This window comes from Uloborus diversus, chromosome 5 (assembly GCF_026930045.1).
Source record: "Uloborus diversus isolate 005 chromosome 5, Udiv.v.3.1, whole genome shotgun sequence".
NCBI classification, from domain to species: Eukaryota; Metazoa; Arthropoda; class Arachnida; order Araneae; family Uloboridae; genus Uloborus; species Uloborus diversus.
In genome coordinates, this window is record NC_072735.1 from 136,966,306 (window position 1) to 136,983,730 (window position 17,425).

General features: G+C 31.5%; 1 protein-coding gene across 1 annotated transcript in view; it reads right to left on the minus strand.

The window, feature by feature from the left end:
* Positions 1–17,425, minus strand: part of LOC129221933 (SWI/SNF complex subunit SMARCC2-like) — a 60,453-nt gene that overhangs the window by 12,393 nt on the left and 30,635 nt on the right. Inside the window, 6 exon segments of the mRNA XM_054856317.1 lie at positions 339–473; positions 2,962–3,243; positions 5,474–5,574; positions 9,165–9,317; positions 16,404–16,526; positions 16,993–17,200. Of these exon segments, the coding sequence (XP_054712292.1) occupies positions 339–473; positions 2,962–3,243; positions 5,474–5,574; positions 9,165–9,317; positions 16,404–16,526; positions 16,993–17,200 (1,002 nt within the window).

Genomic DNA, 17,425 nt, shown 5'->3' on the forward strand with positions numbered 1-17,425 from the left:
AATCATATCACACAAAGTGTTAAATTGCATTTTCATGCAAAATTTTACGAAGAAAATTGTCCATTACTAATGTAGCAGTTTAAATTCTTCCAAGGTTTTAATTAATAACATTTTTTAAATATTCTTAGTATCACAAGACAGCTATAAGCAAAATTAAGTTTACTGCATGTGCTTGAAACAACAAAATATTGTTCGGTTGGGTTTTATAAAACATTAAAATGTATTACTTTAAGATGTGTCATGCTAAAATTATACATATTTTTGTAAACAATAGTATACAAGCCAATAGTGAGGGGGTGGGATTCAGTAATAAATAAAAATATAACAGCATTACATACCGTTTCCCGCTCTCTGTCCATTATGGCTTCAAGTTCTTCAAAGTGGCGTAGTTTTATTTCTAGTTTTTTCATTTGTGTTTCAACTAATAATGCTACCAAAGATTTTATTTTTCGCTCCTCTACAGCAGCAAGATGCTAGTTAAAAAGACATTTTAAAAATGTATAAATTTGGAAACAATAATACATAAAAAGGTTTAATTTCATAAAATTTCAATGTCTAAAGAAATACATAATATGCTTTTATAATGCTAAGCCACAGATGAATCTTTATGAGACAGTGAGCCGCAGACTAAGATTAATCATGTTGAGGATCTCAGTTCAAAAGGGGCTGTACTTGGTGATTGGTATGCACAATGAGCTAACTTCTATTTCTAATTTTTCTAAACACTTCTGTTTATTTTTTTGGTCAAAAATACCTTTTGATGTTTTTTTTTTTTTTTTGATCAAAACAGTCCTCTTATATGTTTTAACTATTGTATTAGAATTCATATTTATGGTAAAACCAATGCCTCTGGTTAGGTGTTATCACCCCCCCCCCCCTCTCGCTGCACCACTGACACTGGGTGTAAGATTAGTCATTGCAAGATGAAAAACAGAATTAAAAATATATATATTATTCTGTTTCTAGTTTGGAATTTATTCAAAACTATGAAGGGCAAAGTTGTTCGCAGATGTAAGTACTGCCAAACATATTGCACAAGCAGTAGCATTCATTTTCAAAGTGAAATTATTCTGGCAAAGAATAAATACAGAAGCCAAACCAAGATTTTTACCTTGTTGTTACCTTTTAGGAAAATTTAATATCATACAGTAGAGAACCAATTATCCGGGAAGTTCGGGACCATAGCTATCCCGGATATCTGAATTTCCCGGTATTCTGGATTGCTAAAAAGAGCTTTTGGCCGATTGTTTATAATACTTAAATTACTATAATAAATAGTAACACGTATTAAAATAAGAAGAAAACAGTTCAGATACGCTTATCAATATCGAAACATTAAAAACTACTTCTTTGAGATTAATTTAAACACCAAAAACCTTAAGTTATTTAATAAGACCTGTGACCCTCACACTCATTTTGAAAAGGAAAGAAAAACACCAATTTTCGATGTTTTTAAATAAAAGAGAATGAAGGGAAGGGCACGAAACAAGTTTTTGAACGTAAATGAGCGATTCTTCTACTAAAGTGTATGAGGAGACTTTGTTTTCATGAACGCGTTTTTTTTTTTTTTTTGCCCTTTTTTGTAAAGGTTTGGCGTTAGCGATTATTGATAACTATTGCTTTTACATTAAGTTAATACCAATTGAAATTTAATTTATGAGTTCCTGCAGCCTTATTACAGTCTTGTGTTTAACGATTTATAGTTTCCACCATCAACTATCCGGAAAATTCGAGAATCGCGGCGTTTCACGCTGTTTTGCGACGTCACTTCTGCTCTAAACGGTTTTAATTAAAGGCCTTTCAATAAAATATTGCATTATAATGTGACAATATTCATTTCTTTAGTTTTTCAGTTGGAATAAAACACAAAAATTTCAGACTTACGTGTGTACTTTTTAGTTCAAGAAAATATTCCGGAAATTTCCCCCCTGCGTTAATGACAACCCTTTGAAGCTCATTTTTGTAAACATTTTCCCGAGTTATAGATGAGTAATATGGTATTTATTAAGAAACCGCTCATTTTCTTTTAGGTGGTATTTCAAAAAAATGCTTAGTTTTTCAAAAATTGCCAAAAATGCGTATTTTTAAAAAATGGCGGGAAAATCGGCAAAAGGTTGCCGGTATTCTGGTTTCCCGGTTTTTTGGTTCCCGGATAAAAGGTTCTGCACTGTATCAGCAAAAGAAAAGTTTAAACTGATATCCTAATTTTGTGAAAAGTTTTTTTTAATCAACATCTAGCATGTGAAGGAGAAAAAAAAACAATGCAATCAAATCTTAATTCTTAAAGTACAATGTTATCCAAAGTATGTTTTTAACCATGTTGTTTCAAAAAAAAAAAAAAATCTGTAATGCAAATTAAATTCTAAATAAATGGTCTAAAACATAGAGCAATAAAACAAATAATTAGCAAAAAAGAATAAAGGAATATTCAACAGAATTCAAGTTCACTGGCAAATTTTAAATAAAAATATAGGTTCCTTTTTGAAATGGGATTTATGTAGAAGGGATGAGAGGGGAGATACAAAACCAGCAGGACAAAAAAAAAACCTTGAAGCTCAATAGATTTACTTGACTGTGTACAATATATGAAAAATCCGAAAAATGGTAAACCAGCAATAAATGCTATAAGATTGTTTCACCTTCATCCCCCCAATTTCATGACAAACATTTTCTAGTTCAGAAAAGATTGAGAAATGAATTTGCAAAATATTTAGCACAGATTTTTGGCAGCATGCAGCATCCTGCTGCTATTTTAGTGCCCTAACTTCCAATTTGATTTGTTTCAGTGCCCTTCGAAACTGAAGTCGCTCTCTTTGGGATACAAGAGCTTTGCCCTTTCTCTTTCTAGGGAGATCTATGTTTCTCTCAATCTATTCATACAAATTTTCATGGATAAAAAATATATCTATAACAATGTAATAATTTTAGATTTAATTAAATATGCAGAAAAGTCAATAAAACCTTAGCTTTCACAGCGGCTGCACCTAGAGCTGCTGCTGCAGCCGTAGACAACTGAGCATCCTTCAAAACCCTATCTTGATCTGTTTCTGGAGGCTTTGCAGGAGCAGAATCAGCTGATTCTTGTTGACTATCACTTGTTGCTTTTTCTCCATCGACTTCACTGTTTTCAGCTTGTTGCTCAGTTGCTACTTCATTAGATTCTGCATTGGCATTTACAGGTTTGGCATCAGCAGGTACTTCGGGCTTCTCTGGAGCGGGCTGATCAACATCCATAGACTCAGGCTAAATAAAATAATACAGAGGATAATAATAAAATTTTTTTGAAAACATAGTTGCTTGAATGAAACACATTTAATATTTTTCTGAACATTTCAAGGGAAAGCGAATATACAATTGAAGCAGTGAAAAGCAAAGGGATGCAAGTGCCATTTTTTACGTCTTGAGAAAAACCCATCCAAAAATTCACACTTCAAGGTTCCCAATCACTTTGAGAAGTTGAATTCCCTGACTTTTCAATGACTTCTAAATCATGTGGTATAGTAGCACCTACTAGGGCTACTAGTACTATCTCTTGCCTCAAGACAGAGGAGAGGTTCACCTACCATTTGCAATGGTTATCCCAAAATTTTTAATTTTGCCACTTACATCCCTTTACTTCTCACTGCCTCATATGTTGCTGAGCATTGAACAATTGGTTGAAATTCTAATTGAATATACAGCCGAATACCAATATCCAGTTAAATGTTTCTAACTGCAATACGTTAACTTTATTTTACAACAGTTTAAAATAATTTATGGTTTTTGTGTCTTCTGTGAAATGTAAATGTATTTCCATTTAAATCCTAAATTTATCAACATTAAAAGTATAATTTATTATTAATTTGATATAAATAAAGAATAAATCATTCCAAAAAGAAAAGCAAATTAACACAGTGAGTGACTAATTTCATTCATGCAAATCTGAAATTCTGCATAAATGAATAATTGGTTTCTTTCCTAAAATGCAATGATTTGATAGCTGATAATCATGGTAACATGTTATATGATAAATAATCTTAGAAAACCCCTAATGTTCCTGCACTAAATTTTACGGCTATTGAAGTTGTAATATTAATTTAATTAAAAAGTATTACAACAATATTTAATTCTCATATGGTATGAAACTTCAGAAATTAAAATCCAAGTGTTTACTTTAAATATTATTATTAATTACCGTTTTAATAATTTGTGAAATGATGATCATTTTATTTTTTTCATTTCCATACATTTAAAAAAATTAGCATTTAACTATTTACAAACATATTTTAACATATTTACAAACACTTAATATTATAAAGTTTTTTTTTTTTGGTAACTGCTTTGTTTTTGAAAGTTAGTTACAGAGAGGTTGATGTTATGTCTAAAGATTCAAGAAGAATAGAAAAATAACCAAGTTTAAACTTATATTTTCTTACATTAAAATTAATTTGAATGTTGTATATTAGTTGTACTGTAGTACTATACTGCGACCTCATTTATTGCACAAAAAAAAAGTTTGTTTATGAATTGTCAAACTTCTGAATTTGTTTACCATTCGGTTTGTCTGCCGAATAAGCGGTGTACGGAATAACAACTGAATATTTGGTGCATCTCTAAATATAATCTCTAATCATAACAAACTTACTGCAGTTGTTTGTGACTTTCAAATTTTTTTTCTTCAGGTTTTTGAGAAAATTAATGATTTCCCTGACCTTTTTTGATCAAAATAAAATTCTCTGGTGATCCTAGGTTCTCCCTCGATGGTGGAAACATTGACCCTGAGGTAGAGCTTTTATTGAAATGTTTCTTTAAAATCAGCATCTACCAGGGCTAATAATTATATCTCTTGTCCCAAATCAGATAAAAATTTCTTCTACCATTTGCACTAGTTATCTCAAAAATTGTAATTTTAGGACTTTGTTTCTAGGTGCATCAACTATCAAATTTAACAGAAAACCGGAAAGTGGTGTATATTTCAAATACTAATTTTGTATTATTCTAAGTCCTCCTTACATGTCAGCATATTCAGATAACTCAATGACTTCTCCTTGGGTAGGGATGGGATAAAAGCACATCATTTATAAGACACACTCAAAGCATTAAAGCGATAGGGGAAAAAAAGAATTATATCCATAAGATACAAATAATGGTAAAAGAAAATGATAAATAAGATGAGCTTGATTTTTCCATAACCTAATAAAGTATTTTTAAGAATATAATTTAGTCCTTGAAATTATACAGTATTGAATTATTACAGCTACAATAACTCACAGAATACATTCCTTTGATGAAAAAATACCAAACTGTGCAGCATAAACACCATTCTTACAATAGAGAACAAAAAGAAGCATCTAGACTCCTTCACCATTTTTTCAACAGGTTTAAATAAAGAAAAATTTAGCAGGAAATTAAACTTAATCTGCATGCAATTTGTTTAAAACAAAAACTTCATCAACTGAAGTTAAATTTACAAAAGATAGATGTAAAAACTCACTTTTTCAATTCCATTTTCTACTTTGATTTCAACTGCTGGGGCAGCTGGCGTTGTTTGACTTGGTGGAGTACTTTCCTTCTTTTCCTTATCAGCTGATTCTTCTGCAAATATTTTTTTTAATGAAAAAAAAAAGTTCAAATTAGATCATTACAACATGTGTAGATTTTATTTTTAATTTCTACTTGAGAACTGCCACTATATAACTTGGTTTGTGATTCAGTTCAACCTCTCTGTGCACAGTCTTGCATAATATAGACATATGTGCGAACAGCATTCGCAGAAAATTTTTGGCTCTCCAGAAATTTTTTTCCAACTGCTAACGTTAATCTCCAAAAGCCTTTCAAAGCACATGTGTGAAAAAAATAATGGTTTAGGCAGTTTTCTTCAGTTGGTGAAAAATAAAAAAAACTATATGTTATTGGGGGAAAAAAAATTTAAATGATTTAAAGCACTTTTTTTTTTGTCTCTTTCATATTTAAATATAAATTTAATTCTTTATTCAAGGGTGAGTTAGGCAAAATTATTCGCAGAAAATTTTTCAGATAGGAATTGTGTTTGCAGAAAGCTTTTCTCTGTGCATTAAGTATAGATGACTAAATAGCCAAAAAAGGAAACGTTTATAATTACCCTTAATTTTACTGTACTTCTTATTAGAAGTCTAATAAAGTTCAATTATCAGCACTTCAGGATCAGACAGCTCTCAACTTTATGCCATTTTCAATTTAAAAAAATAAAAAGAAAGATGTAGCAAACACAATCAAAACTTGCATTCATGCTTCTCAAGTACTGCTGGGTAATGCTTTTGTGAAGTGATAATGCAAAATGTTTGACAATGTTTTTAAAGCGATATCTCAGCACCCTAAGTTTCTAAAACAATCCTATAATTCTTTAACTGAAAGTTAAGTCTGATAAAAAGTAAATTAATTTTCAAGTTACAAATAGCACAGAAAATACAACAAGCTTGATTTTTAAACTATGAACTAAAATCTGTGTATTACATCTGCAATAGAAGAAGTAGGCAAATATCATTCATCATTTTTTTTCTGAATTGGTGCTTTGGCAACATTCTTGGGTTTTTTTGGGGGGGGGGGCGGGGGGGGGATCGTATTGGAAAACAAGAGCAAATTGATTTCTTTTCAAATCAACCGATGTGATTAACAAAAAAATAAGTAGCCATCAGCAATTGACTAATGAAGCATTAGGGAAAGTTGCATTAGAAGACTGGGGGAAAGCTAAGGGAGGAGGACAAATGGAAAAGTAGGAAGAGAAAAAAAAGTTGAACCCCCACTACCCAAAGATTGTTTCGAACTCTACCGAGTCGGAAGTGGTAATTTTTCCGATAATGATCTTTCGATTATTCTAATTTCATTCTAAATAGAACTAAACTCGCAATTACTCGACTATTATACATATTACGGAGGAACGAAAAGTGTCTTTAAATGAAAAGTTGACAAAAAATAGATTTTTAGAAGAAATTAAGAACACAGATAAGTCACAGGTCCAATGGACAAACAACTTTAAAATTTGACTGATCTGTACACACTTTTAGTGGTCCATTATAAAGTCCCAGTTTTAAATGAAGGGAAATTAAAAAAAAAAAATAGACAAAACAAAATTAAATAATATGACAAATGGAGTCAATTAGAAGTTTTTAATAGACATGTCGGGGCAAATAAGAAAGAGGAGGATACAACAGGCATCTTTCTGCTCACCAATGCTGGTAAAGGAAATAAGGATTATTTATTCTTTAATTATATATAAACTAGCAAAAATACCCGGCGTTGCCTGGGTCAGTAATAATTGTGAGAAACAATAGCTTCTTTCATTCGTTTTCTGTTTTAACTGAAAGAACTCAAAACACCCTGCTTTGCTGTGATTCACCCATAAAAGTAAACTAGCAATAAGTATAAAGATCAAAATAGTATTCAGTTAGAAACGAAAGCATGTCATTTATGCAAAAAAATTTGAAGAATTCCAAAACATGAAATTTTACTTGTTTAAACAATTTATCAGTATTTTTTTTTTTTTCTTTTTTGAACATAGTCTAAAGCCTTTTCTATATGGCTATTGAAACACAAACAATTTTTAAAAATGTAGCCGCGTGTAATCCCACTATACTTGCTTTAGTTGTTTTACGAAATTTCAATTATTGTGGGTTCTTGGTGCGATTTAAAATGTTACCAAATTTGCGTTTTGGGATACCTTAGATAATGCTTTCCCTCCCTACTTTGTAAAACTGTCTGTTACTAATTTTCGTCAAAGAAATATTGTTGCCAAATACTGAGATATTTTTGGTGATCATAAAATGATGCTAAAACTTTTCTTTCAAAATAAGTAGCAGAACTTGGCCAGTGTTTGAAATTGTGAACAAAGACAAACTAATGGAAGTTTTTGTACTGTTTATAGATTTGCTTAATTTAGTTAGCGGAATATTTTACATTTTAACAAAAGTTTTAAAGATAATTTTAATTGTGATATTTTGGTTACATGGTGAAATGAAAGCCGAGAAACATTATTACGTAGTCTTTGGCTGCAAAAAACAGCGCCAGTTGAAAAGATTGCCTTCCGATATAATTGAATCGTTATGATTAATTATTACTATGTTCTTATTTCTATGAAATTAATATATATATGTAGCTATTGATTTCCAATTGTATTTTTTTTTGCATAAACTCGTTTGTAAGTGTAAGTAATAAACTTACTTATATTTTTAAAAGATTCTTTCTCTCAGAAAAGGAAAAAATAGGTTTTTCTGCCTATATGTTTAAAGCCCAATTGGTGAAAATATCTTCATTGATTGAGAAAAATGGATGTCATACTTGAAATCAGCGCATCCAGTAGAATAAAAGTCACTCAATACCATACAATCACTTTTTCCTGACCCAAATTTTGCAGGCCTGTGTAATTTTCGACAATAAACACTATTTTCCAACTGTTGCCAAAATCAATTGTCTTTTTACTTCGTTCCGTTATCGATTATTGGGATAGATGAGGATAAAAATCCTAAGAAAGCAATAAATTTTATGCTTGCACCAGAGAAGCCTTGATTCAAAATTTTTATTATGATAACTATTAATATTGCTGTTGCAAGACAACGAACTTTTGTAACAATGGGTTTTACATTTCTTCATTTAATAGGGAAATTAAATGAAATTTACTGCTTTCCATCATAACTTTTATAAACTAAGTTTTTTAGAAATAAATTCTAGCCTATGTTGCTTCCTGATAATGTAGCTATCTATGGTGAAAAAAAATGGTTAATATTGGGCCAGTAGTTTTGACGCTTACCCCGGACATACATACAGAAATAGCCATTTATGTATAAAGATGAGGATACAATTCCTAAGAAAGCAATAAACGTCATGATTGCTCCAGAAAAGCCTTGATTCAAAATTTTCATTATAATTACTATTCACATTGCTGTTGTAAGGCAAAGAATTTTTCTAACAATGGGTTTTATATTTATTTATTTAATAGGAAAATTACATGAAATTTACTGTTTTCCATCATAACGTTTTTTAAACTGAGTTTAAAAATAAATTATAGTCTATGTTGCTTCCTGATAATGTAGCTATCTATGATGAAAAGATTGTCAATATCGGTCCAGTAGTTTTGAAGCTTACCCCAGACATACATACAAAAATAGCCATTTATGTATAAAGATTCATTCTAGTAATGTTTAGGATTTTACCTGCTTCATCACGTTCTAATGTACCAGCAATACCAGTCATATCTAAACCAGATTTTGGATCAGTATTTCCATTAACTGCAGCTGCTTCAACATTCTTAATGTGAGCATCCAGTAAAGCAGATGGTACTTCATCTTTAATTTTGGCAAACTCCTCTGCAGAAATAGAGTAAGTAAATAAATAAACATAGACTTTGATTCTTCAAGTTCTTGAGAAATTATGAAAGAATTCGGATACATAATTATAAATTACAATATCAGATAAATGATCATGAAAACATTGAAGGAAAAATACTATGATAAAACTGCTCCCACTCTCTCCCCTCTTAAAGTGGAATACAGTTCTGTTCATTCACAAAACAAATAAAAAACTTCTCGCATTCACATAGTATCTGGTATTTTAGTACCTCCCATTTCAAATCTTTTATTTATCACTGTTTATAACATATGTTTTAATTCCATATAAAACCATTTAACATTTAGCACTTTTTCATTAATAAATGATATTTTAAAATGCTGACAGTTATGAATAACGTACGAAGTTGAGTAGGAAAATAAGTTCCCCCTGGCGACTGGGTGTGTGAAAGTCAAACAATATAATGAACCATGAAAAATAAGACAACTTTGTCTAAATAAGTACCAAGCATGTTGAAACATTTGTCATACCACTTAACAAGCTTCAAAAAGTTCCCTAGGAAAACATCAGAGCTTTGCATACGGATGATACCACACAGTACTGAGATACCCTGTTGAAATTGAAAGAGGCAGTTCAAAAAAAGCAACCTGGCTTTCTCAAATCTAGCTTTCTGATGTTGGTTGACAATGTAAGACCAGACTTTGATATGGCAACTTAAAACCATATTATAGCTCTTGGTTGTTAGCGCCTACACCATCCGCTTTACAGTCCTCCCTGTGGCAGAATTTTATTTTACTTTCCGAGACAAATTTTCTGGACCAAATTTCTTTCTGCAAGAATGCTCCATGAAGTGAAAAATGAACTCATGGACAAACTTGAGCGCAATTTATCACAAAAGTGAAAAATTTATTTATTTACTAAAAGAGTTTGCACAACTTTTTGGTTAAGTAAATTCATTTATACAAAAACAAAAAGCATTAAAGCTCAGTATCGGGGCTTCCAACAGATTTTCAGTTTCTGCAAGAGGAAAAAAAAGGGACCTTGAGCTAAATCTGTAGGGTTAAAAATATTAACATTATGGTAACAGCAATTGATACGTAGAGAAAAAAATCAAATCTACCCAAAAGCAATGTAAATTATTATGCTAATTTATGCAATGCTAATGTAAATTATTTTATTATAGCAGGGGGTAATTGCTTAAACAGAGATGCCACTCTCATATTAAGTTTTCATTCTTCATCTCTTAGCACTTATCTGTAGTTCTTGACCCATTCCTTGCACCGGCCGATACAGGATCGGCCGCGCAGTTTGTGTTAATATTGCCCCGGCCGATTCAGGCTCGTCGCAAGAAAATTGTTCTTAACTGCCTTCAACGAACCTGTGTCGTCACGGCGTTTCTAGCAGTTTTTGCTTCGGCCGAATATGTGTCGGCGATCCTTCCAGGGGCAGAACCCTGTTATTGCGCTTCTCTGTTGGGTTCTGGTGCTTTTAGGGGAGCGGTAATCAAGCTCTTTTTCTTAGACAAAAGGGATGTAATTTATAGTATTTCACGAAATTTGTTGTAATTTATTTTATTTTACTAAGATATTAACCTTTCAATTACTCTTAGATGGGACACGTATAATGCTTCAAATAATCAGGCATTATATTTTTATCTTTTCGTGGAAGCTTTGTTTCTTAGCATTCTGGCATTCAAACTCCTGATGAACAAGGGTGAAAATATTTCCTTACACATTTACCAATATTTCTATGCCTGAATAAAGCAAATAAACAGAGATATTTTTTTCTTGTTATCAAAAATCCACCTTCTGACACAAGCATCCTTCACTAAATTTTTCATTAACCTCAAATTTTATAATTTATTTTACACAACATTATTTTTTTAATTATCTTACACATCTTAATTTTTTACCAGTATGTTTTTTAAAAATTATAATGTGTTTACTACACTTTTTATTTATTTGTATACTCTTATTATTTTTTATTATTTATTTATTTTTAAATCATGATATTTTCAAACTTATAACTTTTTACATTCGCAGCACCCTTTGATGGATTTTAGTGATACAGTTTTGAATATTTTTAATTTCACAAACAAAAATTATGACGACCGCATTGACTATACTAATAGTTGACCATGCAAAACATAAAATATATACTGCAGTACAAATAAAATGATAATATCTTGAGTTCTTTTCGCTTTACTCAAACAAAACGAAACATTTCTTTTCTCCCTTTTTTTTTCAGACTTTATTTATTGTAAAATAGCTCCTATGTTTTAATTGCACCTTTTTTATGAGATTTTAAGAACAGAAATAAAATGTTTGGTTTCTTTTCAATAATCAAATTGCCTTAATTAGTAAATAATCCTATTAAACTAACTAAAATTTATCCAAGAATGTTTTAAAAAAAGAAAAACAATCCGACTTGATTTCAAGCAAGATTTTCTTTTTTTTTTCTTCTGAAGACATGTTTCCAAACACAAGCAGTAAAGCTTGCTTTGAAATTCCTTTCTGATTCAAACTGTTTTGTTGTACGAAAATAATGTGGAAGGGTTGACCACAAGACACCAAGGCAGACACCTCCTTAGGGAATCCACCCAGGCAGTCTGTTATTCTCCCTCAGCTGGGGGCTTTTAGTTGCATGCACAAAAGTATCCTTTAAGCCGCAAGTTTTGATCTTTTGTAATCATTTATCTTTAAAATACTTCCCACGCTTGAGCAACTGATGTCTGGACACTCAGAAAGGATTTAAAAGTCATTGAAATTACGATAAAAGAACCGACCAGTAAAGAGATATGTCTCTGTTTATTGGTCGTTTTGAAGGGTCACAATGTATCAAAAGGCACTGAAAAATACTTTTTGTCCTCTTAGAAAATCATTCCCACAGTTAAAGCATTTTTGTCCATTCAATTCCCTTGCTCACAGGTTAGATCGATCAGTCAATTGTTTAAATAATGTTTTGTTGAGCCCTTTTGCAAGATAGATCATCTTACATTTAACAGTTCTTAAGATTTCTTAAGTGTATAAAAAGAAAAAAAATGATATACTGAGATAAAAGCAAAAAGAAAAATAAATGAATAAAATAATTAGTGTTATAAAAATAATTGCTTTTCATCCTATCCTCTATTGTTTATTATTTTCGCGTTATGTTCTGTGTAAATTTAATGAATATTTCAGCAACCTTGTATTTTATTGCACTATTTAACTCAGTGCCAAAAAAACTAATAAAGCGAAGCGATTTTCGAATGCAAGCTGAACAGCAAAAACAACATTAAAATCCCGATAGCAAAATGGGGAGAAAAGTGATATTACAACGTAGTAAAAAGCAACTCCATTCGTTATCTGCGGCATGCGCATTAAGGGGTTTCAGGCTGGGCATGGAATGGGTTAATACCAGAAAAATACTGACAGGTCATTCTTCTAAAAGTGTAACTTTTCTGTCACATGCCTTTTACAGTAAAAACTTTAAGGAACAATTCATTTAGCAATGATTTTTAATTTCGTCAAAAATATCTCTCTTTAAAAAAGCCAACAATTTTTTAATACTAATTTTTTTTTTTAGTATATTTCTGGTTCACAACATGCGAATTCTCACCTCCGTGGCATGTCACACACCTTGTGTGATTGTTTATGTTGCTTAATAACTTGTTTAATTAGAAGTATATACTTATTTATTATTCCTTTCACAAGTGTCTGAAATACTAATTGTTTAAATATATTTAATTTTTTAACATTGTGTTTTAGTTCGTTTTAGAAGGACAAGGAGTCATGTCACAATATAAATTCTCACCTCTGTTACCTAAACACAAAATGCCATTCCTCATTAACACATGGCAGTAATGACATCAAATTTTATTTTCCACTAGCTGTACCCGACGCGCATTGCTGCGCCAACAAAAAAATACATCATTATACTGATTTTCATGACAATCGGTTGAACGGGGCAGAAGTTGCCAAACCGCAGTGCCACCTGGTGGCGAGTGGCTTCAATGAGCATATTATGCACCTTCTCCGTGGAAAAATACATATATATATAGCAATTTTCATAATAATCGGTCCAGGTATCAAGTGAAGCCGGGACTATACTCAAATTTTGTACTCACGCAGTTTGCAAGATCAATCAATCGCTAAAAATATCAAATAGAAAAAGTCCCCCGTTGCATGAAAAGCCATAAAACAATAAAGAAAGAATTTATTTGTTCAAACTCAAGAAAAATGGCAACAGCTAACTTCTTATCAATGAGATCTTTCACGCGAATTAATTTCTGCAGCCGATAATTTTATTCGTATTTATCCAATGGATTGTGACTTAAATTGGAATAAAAAAGGAACTATTGATCGTATTTTTTTTGAACTGGTCTATAAACATTCCCAGTACCAAAAATAACAAACGGTGAAAGTTTCAGCCAAATCTGCCGGGTAGTTTTTGAGTTCATGGATGACATACAGACAAACATTCATTTTTATATATATAGATGATACAAGGGAGCCCTTTTGTTTATTTTCAGCAATAGTTGAAGTTGCGAGATTTTTGTCGAAGAACAAGAAAATAGATATTGCTTTAAAAACTTAGTGTCGTTATTCTGACTTCTCACCTACCTGAACTTGAATTTCAGGGATATAAATTAAAGCAAAAAAAAGAAGTGAACATGTTTTCATATGCTTAACATGTGCAGATTGTAGCAACGAAGAAAAAAAATTTTCCATAAAAAATGTATCTATTAGGTCTATATTAATGGAGAGATTCCTCACCTCCGTGACAGATCTTATAAATGTCATTATTTCTGAGGTGAAAATAACTGATGGAGGGGAAATACATCAATAACAGGCATTCTACCAAAATTCTAAATTGCCGGTATATCCTCGAATTTGCTAAATACTTTTTTTAACATACATAATAATTAAGCAGCACTTTAACAAAGCTTAATATTATATTCCCACTAATCATTAAAATAGCTACTTGTTTGCACAATTAACAAAATTACTACTTTGATATTAAGTTGGCCTCAATTTTTAAATATCAAAAGTTTTTTATTATTATTATTATTTCTGTGAACAAGGCATTTTTTTATTATTTTAGTTATGAGTAAAATAATTGGAAATTAGCTGGAAATTGGTTTAGGGTTACTTCTAGTAGGTAACACTTTCGTGTAAGAATGAAAAAAGAAAGAAACAAAAAGTTTCGAAATTGAAAAGTATTTACATTCAAAAGTTATGTTTTCTGGAGAACGACCCTGATGCAACATCTATTCAATATTCAAAGAAATAAGATCCAAAGAAAAATAATTTTAAATTAAAATATGCATTACAGTTTAAAAAAAAAAAACTAAAACATGCATGTGACTTGGGGGGGGGGATGAATAAATAAAGGTCACCTTCCCATTAAAAAAAATAAAAATAATGTATGCAATACACAATATTATACACAAAGTATTCCCCTTCCCCCTAAAAGGAAAATAAATTTAATTAAAAAACACATTTTAGTCAGAACGAATCAAAAATTCAATCACCCCCCCCCCCCCAGAAGAAATAAGATTTTATTAAAATACTAAAGCAAAATTTATTGCAAAGTTTAAAGCATAATTAATGCATTTAAAGGAAAAAAGAAATCTCAACTCTGCCTTCTCCCTCATGTGAAAAAATATTTTAAATCAAGTACTGGAGCAAACAAAAGTTCCCTTTCCATACTAAGAAAAAATAATTTAATTAGAATAATCATTTTGGAAAAAATCCATTACTCCTCCAAAAAGAAAAGATTTTCATTCATATAAGCACCTCTATCTAAATAACTATTGGTCAGCCCAAAATACCACACAATTTATCATGTATTCCATCTGTTTCCTGTTGCTGCAACCTACGACACTGCAAATAAGCCATTTTTTAAGGGCTTAAATTAATTTTTCAACAGAGGTGAGAAAAAGCTCGAAAAGAAAATAAGTTGGCACAAGTCTTTCACACAAACAAACATGTGTGTTGGGAAGCAAATGCAAAACCACTCTTCTTTGATCAACACAAGGTTGCTTTAAAATCACTTTGGGAGAGGAGAAGTTCTGGTTGGAACTGGTTTTTATCCATGCCATACCTGCTGATCTCCGATGTTGCAGACTACCACAGTCAATGATCGCTCGATTTGGCGCTTATCAAAGTTTTTTTTTTTTTTGTAAAACGTAAATTCTTTTATTTTTCACAGGAAATCAGACCCTTTCCTTAATTCGTAGTCAAGTTGCATTTTTACCGTGAAACAGCTATCCTTTGGTATTGTTCTGCAGAATGGTTTTATTGCTGACTTTTTCCCCCCTTTCAATCCCCCCCCCCTAGTGAAATATCTTTCTGCACTCTCTCTTATTCTGCGACAATGTCGCCGTTTCGGCAGCTCTCTGCCACAGGGGCAGTCCTTACCTCCCACTAAGTGACTTCCATATGTTTCCGGTTTGGCAGAAGAATCTTGACAGAAGGTGCTTTGGAAGCAATACTGAAGTCAAAAAAGCCATTGAACACTTCTGTATGCAAAGCTTTGAATTTTATTTGGAGAGCTTTTGAAGCTTATCAAGCGTTATGACAAATATCACAATGTCCTTGTTTCGGTACTTCTATGGAAAAACTAAGTAGCCTTATCTTTATTGTCTCATTCTAACTTTTGACTTTCATGCACAACTCTGACCACAGTCTACAGGGGAGATTTTCTTTTCAACTGCGTTCAATGTACAATTTAAAATTCAATGCAGTATAAATATCAATCTGTTCACATTTCAAATTTTCTGCACACAGCTCTGCTGCACTTCTGTGCCGTTGACTATCCATCAGCTGATAGCCTACATGAATAAATTGTTGAGGAGGAAAACAAGCATATAAATTTTAGCAAGAATTTTATAATGAATCATATTAGAACACATTAATGTCAAACTTTCAAAACTCCAGTGAACTAAATACTTTGAATACATTCACACATTAGTTTTAAGTTTCCACTGTTACTGTCCCTTAAACAGAAGAAAATACATTGAGGTCCCAATTCAAAGAGATAGGGACCAGAAAATATGTCCCTTAAAGGACTTATTACTGCATAGTACTAATTTTTATAAATATAACTATTTTTGAAAAACATACCCATAGCAGCTTGAGCAGCTGCGGCAGCAATTCGAGGATCAACGACAGAAGCAAGAAATGACACTGTTGACATAATGGGATTTCCTGACTTAGAAAATGGAATAGGTTGGAATGCCAGTGGACCTGTAAAAAGAAAATTCAAAAAATTATACAAAGAAGAAACAATGCTGAAACTAACTAAACATACATCATATCTTTCAATTTTAACGAGTTTTAATTACATTTCATTCCAATTTTCTAAATGAGGGCATAACAAAAAAAAAGTTACTAAAATAAAAAAATAAAAAAATTAGATTAGACTCATTTCTGAAGTTTCAAGGAGATATCTTGATCTTCGCAACTACTAATATTCTAAGGTATTCCCTACGTTTTCCATTTTAAGATATGGAAATACTTATGGCACTTACATTATAATACGACTGGAATTTCAGTTTCACGAAATCTTCTTGACAAATAAAAAAAGAGCGTCCGTCTGTTTATAAGCAGGTTCAACACTGTTCGAATTTGACCCAAATCTAACTTAAAGAATTGGGGTGTTACAGCTAATATACGATGAAAATATTAATAAATATATAAATAAAAGCTATACCCAGAGCTCCACCTCCTGCGGCTGGGTCATCAAGGTATGGATCTTCAATAGGCAACCGCAAAAAGTGTAATATACATTCATCTTGAGTTCTACTGCCTACATGTTCACACACTTTGTTCCAGTCATCTTTATACATTTCCAATGCTTCTAGCAAAAGAAGAGTCTCCTGTTCAGTCCACTCTCTAGAAACAGTAGCAGCAGCTTTATTCTGAAAAGCAAAGGGTTAATTACAAAAATGAAGCTAACATATATATGTAAGGTTTCAATTAGATACATATTGATGCAAATATTCTACTTTCTTCTAAAAAATATTCACAAATAAGTTGTACATTGCATTTCACTGTATTCAAGCAGAGGCTAAAACTTGGGACAGGATAATGTGATTTCCGCTAAAAACAACTTCAACTGCTTTATCAAATGTAAACTCTGATCA